General features: G+C 42.3%; 1 protein-coding gene across 1 annotated transcript in view; it reads right to left on the bottom strand.

The window, feature by feature from the left end:
- Positions 1-12,046, bottom strand: part of LOC139229006 (unconventional myosin-Va-like) — a 193,154-nt gene that overhangs the window by 111,405 nt on the left and 69,703 nt on the right. The window contains exons 9-12 of the mRNA XM_070860669.1: positions 5,830-5,942; positions 1,867-2,132; positions 1,700-1,781; positions 657-797 (exon numbers count right to left, since the gene is read on the bottom strand). Of these exons, the coding sequence (XP_070716770.1) occupies positions 657-797; positions 1,700-1,781; positions 1,867-2,132; positions 5,830-5,942 (602 nt within the window). The remainder of the gene's footprint in view (positions 1-656; positions 798-1,699; positions 1,782-1,866; positions 2,133-5,829; positions 5,943-12,046) is intronic.

Below are 12,046 nucleotides of genomic sequence, written 5' to 3'. Positions count from 1 at the left end.
GACCCAACCCGACCTCCTCTTCACCCCCCCCCCCCACAGCGACCCGACCTCCGCCACCCACAACTCCCTCTAAAGTTTGCTGCATTATTAGAGGCTCCATCTATCTCAGCCCGTGCTTCTTTTACCCGCAAACACAGTAGAGGCTGTGGCTGAACGACGCTAGTCAAGCCAGCTGGAACGATTGCTGTATCGGTGTTCGATTCGCGAACAGCTTTCACAGCAGAATCCACTCGATGTTTCATGTTAAGGTCTGTATTCGATCTCAAAAAAGTGACTCGCATGATACATGAGATATATGGTGAAATCATGTTTTGGGGACGAAAATTTAGGGGTCGCATGATAGGCGAGATCGCAGGATACGCGAGTATATACGGTATTTGGTGCTCCTATTGTTTCAAGGTCATTTTCATTTTATATGATTCTCACCTCCACTGACAGACTGACTGACTGCCCTCACTGTTGGAAGTACTGATAGAATTTCTTACCATTATGTTTTGCCTCTCCAGCTTTTCTCCCCCTCACCCCCAAACACACACAATGATAAGGGGAACAATTAGTCAAGGATATTTGCTCGTATGTTTGCTTGTACAGTTATACGTCACCTAAACTAAATTGTACAGCATTACACCTACTGAACAGTGTAGACTAATTCTCACCCTACATTCTTCATCTAGAAGATCCAAGACGCCAAGCTTTGCTTCAATGACATCAATACAAGGTTGATTGTCATGGTAATCAATAAGTGTCCATGATAATCCTTCAATCAAGTACTCTTCCTGCTCTAGCTTGAATACATGCTAGAAGGAAAATATAAAACACAAGTTTCCACACACATGGACAAAGATTTAACATAGAAAATTTGAGTCTCTTCACAAGGAGGGACAGTTAAGGTGGATGCAAGAAAGTTTCAAATTGTGTGCAAATAGTCAAAGATTATTTCCACTGGTGGCATAGACTTGAGGATCATTAGAACAGTAACATGGCTATTGAGGTAGTGACCAAAACATTAAAAAAAAGGCAGATAACGAATCATTTGAAAATAATTTTTGAAAAATGAGGATTGGCAGGGAAATGAGTTTCGATAGTAAATAGCTCCAGTTAAAGAGCACTGGCACAGGCATGATGGGCTGAAGGGCCCTCGTGCTGAAATTTCTAGGATTCTATACATTTTTTTTGCATGTTTCACATCAGCGACCTTGTGGCCTCCAAAGGACACTGCCAATTTTGTGCAGGGTTCCCACAAACTCTGGTTACTTCGTTGAAACAGCCCAAACTCATTTTACATAAAACCTTTAAAACATAAGACCTTTGATCCCATCAATTTGAACTGATTTATTAAGTGGTAAGGAAGATTGCTGTTCAACACCATGCGTCACAACTTGTAGGTTGTGCTTTCACCTATATTATACTGAAGGATCAAATGTCCTCATTAAGCACCAACTACAAACACTTATCCCAAATTAGTCAGCTCTAAACTCATTCATATTTAAACAAAACTTCATCTCGGGATGTAATCTTGGAAGCAGAAATATCAAAGCAGCGCTCATGACCAAAGATCATCCTTCACCCTTTCCTCTGCTGGCTAAGTGCATATTAAAAAATGCATTTAAATAGATTTTTTTTTTTTAAAAAGGAGACAAGAAAATCAACTAATGTTAAGAGTATGTCAGCAAAGCATTTTAAAACATTCTCTTCTTACCAAGTTAAATTGCTGCTGGAGCTTTTCATTTGCATAATTAATGCAAAACTGTTCAAAGCTGTTATTTTCAAAAGTTTCAAACCTAAAGATGATTTAAAAAGTTTAAATTACAACTATGACTAGTTTTTAAAAAAATACTTGGTAAGCATAAAGCTCATCATTCTTACCCATAAATATCTAACACACCAATGAAGGCATGCTGCTTTGAAGAGGATCTTAGAGCTTTATTGATTTGATTCACAATCCAGTTGAAGAGCTGTTCATAAATGTGCTTTGCAAGAGCATCGCTGGAACGAGTGGCCTGCTTTATTGTCATTGATTTGATGTAGGTTTCATTCAGTGTAACAAGCTTACGGTGACAAAGCCAATGTGCCAACTGATTTCTCTCCAGTCCCAGTAACTTGCAGAATAGATCGAGATGTTTATCATTTGACTGCAGACCATTACAAAAAACACAAAAATTCAGGTCAAGTTTCTTTTTCATAAACTACAGCTAAAATATTAGCAAATGTAAATTCATTTCAGTCAGTCAAGTAAATGTGTGAGAAATCCTATCTTTGGAACATACTCCCAATCCGATTTGGTTTTCCATTCTTTTACAAATTTGCTATTTCCAAAGTATTCTATTGAAGAATATTAAAGTATTCTATTAAAGAAGCACTCAATCCGTTAAGATGCACAATACAAGTCAGTCTGTTAAAGCAGAATGCATTTTAAAATAAAACAGTTTGACAAACCAAATCTCTTCCACTGCTCTGAACAGTGATGGAAGCCTTGTGCATAGCATTGCATTTTTGCAACTCAGATATTTTGCCTGTCCAGTGATTTAATTCTGGTCAGTTTTCAGACCAAACGGCAAATTGTAAATATTGGATAACTTTGGATTCCCTGTGAGTTTTAGTTTTATTCCATATGCTACCTAGTTTTTTTTTTAAAAAAGAGATAAAGTGGCAAAAATAGGATTAATGGTGCATTATTGGTGACAGATTAGGAAAAGGGGAGGTGCAACAAGACCTGGGTGTCATGGTACATCAGTCATTGAAGGTTGGCATGCAGGTACAGCAGGTGGTTAAGAAAGCAAATGGCATGTTGGCCTTCATAGCAAGGGGATTTGAGTACGGGGTCAGGGAGGTGTTACTACAGTTGTACAGGGCTTTGGGGAGGCCACACCTGGAGTATTGTGTACAGTTTTGGTCTCCTAATCTGAGGAAGGACATTTTTGCTATTGAGGGAGTGCAGCGAAGGTTCACCAGACTGATTCCCAGGATGGCGGGACTGACATATCAAGAAAGACTGGATCAACTGGGCTTGTATTCACTGGAGTTCAGATGAATGAGAGGGGATCTCATAGAAACATTTAAAATTCTGATGGGTTTAGACAGGTTAGATGCAGGAAGAATGTTCCCCCCAGAACCAGGGGTCACAGTCTAAGGATAAGGGGCAAACCATTTAGGACCGAGATGAGGAGAAACTTCTTCTCCGAGAGTGGTGAACCTGTGGAATTCTCTCCAACAGAAAGTTGTTGAGGCTAATTCACTAAATATATTCAAAAAGGAGTTAGATGTAGTCCTTACTACTAGGGGGATCAAGGGGTATGGCGGGAAAGCAGGAATGGGGTACTGAAGTTGCATGTTCAGCCATGAACTCATTGAATGGCGGTGCATGCTCGAAGGGCCGAATGGCCTACTCCTGCACCTATTTTCTAGGTTTCTATTTCTTTATGGTCTGGCTTCAATACAGCTTGAAGCAGCAATCAGTAAAAATCAAGCTTTGCTCCAAAATTAATTTAAGTGCCGAGTGTGAACGATTAAAATTATATTTTCAATAATTCCTGTCAGGCATCCATGATGTGAAGACTTAAAGACAGATAGTGTAATCTAGTCTAATGGTTAACATATCCCAACTTTTACAATGGGGAAAAACAGCTCACAAATGAAGCAAGCCTGCATGTACAAGGGTCCCGAGGGCTGAGCTATGAAAGTGGAGTTGTTCCTCCTCTTCCTGACTTCAGGAGGGTAGGGAGAAGGAAACAGAACAGAAAAAGTGCTGACGTTCCAACTTGGCAATACGGAAATGGCAGACTTGCTAAATAGCTACTTTGTATCAGCCCACAATGGAGGATAAGGATAAAGTGCCAGAGATACAAGGAAAGCTAAAATTAATCAAGGGTAGGAACTACCTAGAATCAGTACCATTTAAAACAATGGTGATGGAGAAACTAATGAGATTAAAAGACAGACAAATCTCCAGGACCCAATGGTATTAAAAGGTGAGTAAATTGTTGAGGAGTTAGTCATGATCTTCCAAAACTCTTGATTCAGGAATCCTCCGCTTGGATTGGAAAACTGCCAATGTCACCCCATTACTTAAGGATAGAAGAGATAAAAAAAGTTTAAAACGTTAATGGAACATAGGCCTTTATCTCAAAGGGGCTGGAAGTTATCTTACAGGTGTGGAGAGCTCTGGTTACACCCTATCTGAAGTAATACATTCAGTCCTGGGCACCACACTTCAGGAAGCATACAGTGGCCTTGGAGGCAGTGCAGCGCAGGTTCACCAGAATGATACCAAGGCTAAAAGGCTTAAATTACAAGGACAGGTTGCACTGACTAGGCTTGTACTCCTTTGTGTATAGATGATTATAAGGGCTGATGTAACTAAATGGACATGATCTTCACCGCACGACAACTACAAGAGAAATGCAGGGAACAGCACCAACCCTTGTACACGGTCTTCTTTGACCTCACAAAGGCCTTCGACACTGTCAACCATGAGGGACTATGGAGTGCACTCCTCAGTTTTGGCTGGCCCCAAAAGTTTGTCACCATCCTCCGCCTGCCCCACGATGACATGCAAGCTGCGATCCTGGTCAACGGATCCATCACAGACCCAATACATGTCCGGACCGGGGTCAAGCAGGGCTGAGTCATTGCTGCAATGCTTCATTTCACTCAATAAGCTCTCCAGTGGAGTGGAACTAAACTATAGAACCAATGGGAACCTGTTCAACCTTTGCTGCCTCCAGGATAGTTCCAAGGATGTCCCATCCTCGGTCATCGAACAATAGCACGCGGACGACACTAGTGTCTGTGCACACTCAGAGGCCGAACTCCAAGCCAACATCAACACCTTCACCGAGGTGTACAAAAGCATGGGCCTTACACTAAACGTCCGTAAGACAAAGGTCCTCTACCAACCTGACCCCGCCACAGAGCCCTGCCTCCCTGGTCATCAAAATCCATGGCATGGCCTTGGACAACGTGGACCATTTTCCATAGCTTGTGAGCCTACTTTCAGCAAGGGCACTCCTTGATGCGGTCCAACACCTCCTCCAGTGTGCCAGCGCAGTCTTCAGTCGCTTGAGGAAGAGCGTTTGAAGACCAGGACCTCAAATGTGGCACTAAGCTTATGGTCTACAGGGCAGTAGTGATACCCATCCTACTACATGGCTTAGAGACGTAGACTACATACAGCAGACATCTCAAAGTGCTGGAGAAGTACCACCAGTGCTGCCTCCGCAAGATCCTGCAAATCCACTGGGAGGATAGACGCACCAACGTCAGTGTTCTCGCTCAGGCCAACCTCCCCAGCATTGAAGCACTGACCATGCTCGACCAGCTGTGTTGGGCAGGCCACATCGCCGGACACAAAATTTCCTAAGCAAGCGCTCTACTCGGAACTCCGACACGGCAAGCGAGCCCCAGATGGGCAGAGGAAATGTTAAAAGAACACCCTCAAAGCCTCCTTGATAAAGTGCAACATCCTCACCGACACCTGGGAATCCCTGGCCCAAGACCGCCCCAATTGGAGGAAGAGCATCCGGGAGGGCGTTGAGCACAGAATCTCGTTGCCAAGAACATGCGGAAATCAAGCGCAGACACCGGAAGAAGCGTGCGGCAAACCAGACTCCCCACCCACCCTTTCCTTCAATCACTGTCTGCCCCACCTTATCACACAGCAGTCAATGTATACACAGCAAAACGTCACAAAAATGATTAATTAATCTGCTTTTGGTGGTGTTCATTGAAAACATTCAGATAAATCCTTTTATAAAGGCCAAGTATGTTCAAATATTTAGCAATTGTCTTCATTTTGCCATTTATAAAACTAAGATTGCAAATAGAACTCACACTAATGAAGCTATTTTCACCATCACGTTCATTTGATTGAATGTTTATATTTCCCAGGTGAAGAACAGAAGCTAGAATTTGAAAAATCTCCATTTGATAAGATTCACAGATACCTGATGGATTAAAAAAAAAGTCAGTCAAACAGCTTCCCCCACACAGTTTTAATACACCTGCAATTTGCAATTAAACACACACAGCAACTGCAAAATTAATGAGCTTATCTGGGATAGCCAGTCATTTTCAAAAGGCATGTTGCCTCAGTTATGAATTAGCATCAATATTCAAGTTTAAAATGTAGATTACATTTTGAAACACATGGTCAGGATATTCATGAATATAATTTTTTTTTTTTTTTAAAACAGTAAAAATTCAAATTCTCAAGTTGTGAGTTAGATACTTGGGTCCGTTATCATGCAATCCTAATTTAGTTATTTAATAAAAGGTGTAATAAAATAAATGCAAACATTTTTTTGTAGCTGAACCTTCAATTTCCTGGAAATAATGAGATCGCAAAGCCCACAACCACACAGATTAAACGGCATGTTTCATTCTAAAAGTACTACTATACCACGCAGGGCTATAGAGATACGCAAAGACATATAATCTTGGACTCCCAGGGATGGGGGGAAAAAAGCCAAAGAAAAGCATCGCTCCCAGTTCCAACTTGCTGTGATTTGGCAGAAATCTCCTGCTTAGAATGACAATCTCATATCTATGAAGGGACCAGACTCTAGGTGTGCAAAGAAAAGACCACGCCAGATTATTTCAGTACAGCCTGAACGCTCATTTTAACTAAACAAGGTGCCAGCATAAACCTAGATTTGGGGTGGGGGGGGGGGGGGGTGCACAGGGAGGAGGAAAGGAAATAGTGTATCTATGAACTGGGGATAAATGGAGTGTAGAATGCCTTTAGGTTACTGATAACTATATAAACAATTCATCAGGTCAAATACAAAATCTGGGAGATGGAGAGCGCGCAGTAATGAAGCATAGAATGGTTACAGCACAGAAGGCGGCCATTCGGCCCATCAGGCATGTGCCGGCTCTCTGCAAGAGCACTTCAGCTCCGGCCATTCCCTGCAGCCCGGCAAATGTTTTCCTTCAAGTACTTATCAAATTCCCTTTTTTATAGCCACAATTGAATCTGCCTCCACCACCTTTTCAGGCAGTGAATTCCAGATCTGAACCACTCGCTGCATAAAAAAGTTTTCATGTCACTTTTGGTTCTTCTGCCAATCATCTTAAATCGGTGTCCTCTGATTCTCGACCCTTTCACCAATGGGAACAGTTTCTCTCTACTCTCTCCAGACAACTCACGATTTTGAACACCTATCAAATCTCCTCTTAACCTTCTCTGCTCTAAGCAGAACCACCCCAGCTTCTCCAGTCTACCCACATAGCTGAAGTCCCTCATCCCTGGAATCATTCTTGTAAATATTTTCCGTACCCTCTCTAAGGCCTTCACATCCTTCCTAATGTGTGGTGCCCAGAATTGGACAATACTCCAGTTGAGGCCAAACCAGTGTTTTGTAAAGGTTCATCACAAGTTCCTTGCTTTTGTACGCTATGCCTCGATTTATGAAGCCCAGGATCCCTTATGCTTTTTTAACGTGCCCTGCCACCTTCAATGATTTGTGCACCTACACCCTAGGTCTCACGGTTCATGCACCCCGATTAGCTTATATTGCTTCTTCTCATTCTACGTACCAAAATGTATCACTTCGCATTTTTCTGCATTCAATTTCATCTGCCACGTGTCTGCCTATTCCACCAGCCTGAGGGGGATAGTGATAGCCTATCACTTTCCTCCTCACTGTTCACTATACTTCCAAGTTTTCTCTCATCTACAAATTTTGAAATTGTGTCCTGTACAGCCAAGTCCAAGTCCTTAATATACATCAAGGAAAGCAGTGGTCCTGGTACTGACCCCTGGGGAACACCACTGTATACCTTCCTCTGGTATGAAAAACAACCGTTCACCACTACTCTCTGTTTCCTGTCACTTAGCCAATTTTGGATCCGGGCTGCCACTATCCTTTTATTGCATGGGCTTCAACTTTGCTGGCAAGCCTACAATGTGACACTTTATCAAACGCCTTTTGGAAGTCCATGTACACATCAAACTGCATTGCCCTCATCAAAAAACTTAAATCAAGTTAGTTAAATGCGATTTGCCTTGAACAAATCCATGCTGGCTTTCCTCAATTAATCCATACTTGTCCAAGTGACTGTTAATCAGGGACAAAATTATCATTTCTCAAAAGCTTCTCCACTACCGAGGTTAAATTGACTGGCCTGTAGTTGCTGGGTTTACATCTTTGCAGCCTTTTTTGAAGGGTGTAACATTTACAATTCTCCAATCCTCTGGTACCAGCCCCGTATCCAAGGAGGATTGGAAGATTATGGCCAGTACCTCCGCAATTTCCACCTTTACTTCCCTTTGCATCCTAGGATGCATCCCATCTGGTCCTGGTGACTTATGTACTTTAAGCACAGCCAGCCTTTCTAATATCAATTTTTATCTCATCTAGTATCTCAACCACTTCCTTGTTCACTATGACTTTGGATGCATCTTCTACCTTGGTAAAGACAGACACAAAGTACTCATTGAACACATCCAATTTATGAGGTTCAGTAAAAGAGAACAGAAGGAACCCACTCAAACTCAGAGCTATATCTTTCAAGTTTGCAGCAAATTATTTCCTGTATTCCACAAGTCGCTTGGTAATTTTATACTTCTCTTCAGCCTTGCACTTTCCAAGGGTATGCCTGTTGTGTATGCATGCCTGTTTACTGTGTGATGTCTGTAACACTTATGCAACACTGAATGTCCCCTTACACTGTACACACCTTGCCTGTACACCAGAGGGTGCTGCTGCTGCTGGAGACCCAAGGGTTACCTGCACACTGCAGGTAGCCCAGTTTCAAAAAAAAGAACACAGCTTGTTGTCCTCACTCAGGAGTTGCAAATAAAGGACTACAGGTCTACACAGTTTAAGTATCATACCCTGCCTCGTGGAGTGCTTACTAAAGGTGCCTACTGATATGTCTTTACTATACAGTATAAATGCACACGAGGCCCATACTTGAGAGAAGGTCACTCTGTGACCAGTTACCTTTATTACCAAGACCTCAAGTGATGAAGGTGGGTGGAGTTTCCCCTTTTATACCTGAAAGTCCAGATTAGGTTTGTTTCCCACAAGTTCACCCCCTTGTGGTCAATGTTCTCAAGGTGTACAACTTAGGTCAGCTTATACATGGGTTACAATGATAGTTGAATACATAAGAATTAGGAACAGGAGTAGGCCATCTAGCCTCTCGAGACTGCTCTGCCATTCAAAAAGATCATGGCTGATCTGGCCGTGCACTCGGCTCCACTTACCCGCCCACTCCCCATAACCCTTAATTCCCTTATTGGTTAAAAATCTATCGATCTGTGATTTGAATACATTCAATGGACTAGCCTCAACTGCTTCCTTGGGCAGAGAATTCCATAGATTCACAACCCTCTGGGAGAAGAAATTCCTTCTCAACTCGGTTTTAAATTGGCTCCCCGGTATTTTGAGGCTGTGCCCCCTAGTTCTAGTCTCCCTGACCAGTGGAAACAACCTCTGCCTCTATCTTGTCTATCCTTTTCATTATTTTAAATGTTTCTATAAGATCACCCCTCATCCTTCTGAACTCCAACGAGTAAAGACCCAGTCTACTCAATCTGTCATCATAAAGGTAACCCCCTCATCTCCGGAATCAGCAGAGTGAAGTGTCTCTGTACCCCCTCCAAAGCTAGTATATCCTTCCTTAAGTGTGACCAAAACTGCACGCAGTACTCCAGCTGCGGCCTCACCAATACCTTATATAGTTGCAGCAGGACCTCCCTACTTTTGAACTCCATCCCTCTCGCAATGAAGGCCAACATTCCATTCGCCTTCCTGATTACCTGCTGCACCTGCAAACTAACTTTTTGGGATTCATGCACAAGGACCCCTAGGTCCCTCTGCACCGCAGCATGTTGTAATTTCTCCCCAGTCAAATAACATTCCCTTTTACTGTTATTTTTTCCAAGGTGGATGACCTCACATTTTCCAACATTGTATTCCATATGCCAAACCTTAGCCCATTCGCTTAACCTATCTAAATCTCTGCAGCCTCTGTGTCCTCTACACAACCCACTTTTCCACTAATCTTTGCGTCATCTGCAAATTTTGTTACACTACACTCTGTCTCCTCTTCCAGGTCATCTATGTATATTGTAAACAGTTGCGGTCCCAGCACCGATCCCTGTGGCACACCACTAACCACCGATTTCCAACCCAAAAAGGACCCATTTATCCCGACTCTCTGCTTCCTGTTAGCCAGCCAATTCTGGATCCATGCTAAAACATTTCCTCTGACTCCGCGTACCTTTATCTTCTGCAGTAACCTTTTGTGTGGCACCTTATCGAATGCCTTTTGGAAATCTAAATACACCACATCCATCGGTACACCTCTATCCACCATGCTCGTTATATCCTCAAAGAATTCCAGTAAATTAGTTAAACATGATTTCCCCTTCATGAATCCATGTTGCGTCTGCTTGATTGCACTATTCCTATCTAGATGTCCCGCTATTTCTTCCTTATTGATAGCTTCAAGTATTTTCCCCACTACAGATATTAAACTAACTGGCCTATAGTTACTTGCCTTTTGTCTGCCCCCTTTTTTTTTTATAAACAGAGGCGTTACATTAGCTGCTTTCCAATCCGCTGGTACCTCCCCAGAGTCCAGAGAATTTTGGTAGATTATAACGAATGCATCGGCTATAACTTCCGCCATCTCTTTTAATACCCTGGGATGCATTTCATCAGGACCAAGGGACTTGTCTACCTTGAGTTCCATTAGCCTGTCCAGCACAACCCCCCTAGTGATAGTGATTATCTCAAGGTCCTCCCTTCCCACATTCCCGTGACCAGCAATTTTTGGCATGGTTTTTGTGTCTTCCACTGTGAAGACCGAAGCAAAATAATTGTTTAAGGTCTCGGCCATTTCCACATTTCCCATTATTAAATCCCCCTTCTCATCTTCTAAGGGACGAACATTTACTTTAGTCACTCTCTTCCGTTTTATATGTTGGTAAAAGCTTTTACTATCTGTTTTTATGTTTTGCGCAAGTTTACTTTCGTAATCTATCTTTCCTTTCTTTATTGCTTTCTTAGGCATTCTTTGCTGTCATTTAAAATTTTCCCAATCTTCTAGTTTCCCACTAACCTTGGCCACCTTATACGCATTGGTTTTTAATTTGATACTCTCCTTTATTTCCTTGGTTATCCACAGCTGATTATCCCTTCTCTTACTGCCCTTTTTCACTGGAATATATTTTTGTTGAGCATTATGAAAGAGCTCCTTAAAAGTCCTCCACTGCTCCTCAATTGTGCCACTGTTTAGTCTATGTTCCCAGTCTACTTTAGCCAACTCTGCCCTCATCCCACTGTTGTCCCCTTTATTTAAGTATAGTACGCTCGTTTGAGACACTACTTCCTCACCCTCAATCTGTATTACAAATTCAACCATACTGAGATCACTCATTCAGAGAGGATCTTTTACTAGGAGATAGTTTATTATTCCTGTCTCATTACACAGGACCAGATCTAAGATAGCTTGCTCCCTTGCAGGTTCTGTAACATACTGTTCTAAGAAACAATCCCGTATGCATTCTACGAATTCCTCCTCAAGGCTACCCCATGCGATTTGATCAGACCAATCGATATGTAGGTTAAAATCCCCCATGATTACTGCCGTTCCTTTTTCACATGCCTTCATTATTCCCTTGATTATTGTCCGCCCCACTGTGAAGTTATTATTTGGGGGCCTATAAACTACGCCCACCAGTGACTTTTTCCCCTTACTATCTTTAATCTCCACCCACAATGATTCAACATTTTGTTCATTAGAGCCAATATCATCTCTCTCAACTTCCCTGATATCATCCTTTATTAACAGAGCTACCCCATCTTCTTTCCTTTCTTGTCTATCCTTCCGAATTGTCAGATACCCCTGTATGTTTAATTCCCAGTCTTGGCCACCCTGCAACCACGTTTCTGTAATGGCCACCAAATCATACCCATTTGTGCCGTCAACTAATTTACTTTATTTCGAATGCTGCGTGCGTTTAGGTAGAGTGTTTTAATACTAGTTTTTAAACCATGATTTTTAGTTTTGTCCCCTCCTGCAGCCCCTTTCT

This window comes from Pristiophorus japonicus, chromosome 18 (genome assembly GCF_044704955.1).
Source record: "Pristiophorus japonicus isolate sPriJap1 chromosome 18, sPriJap1.hap1, whole genome shotgun sequence".
Classification (NCBI taxonomy): domain Eukaryota; kingdom Metazoa; phylum Chordata; class Chondrichthyes; family Pristiophoridae; genus Pristiophorus; species Pristiophorus japonicus.
Note: the sequence above shows the minus strand (reverse complement) of the source record. Positions and strands in the feature narration are given on the sequence as shown.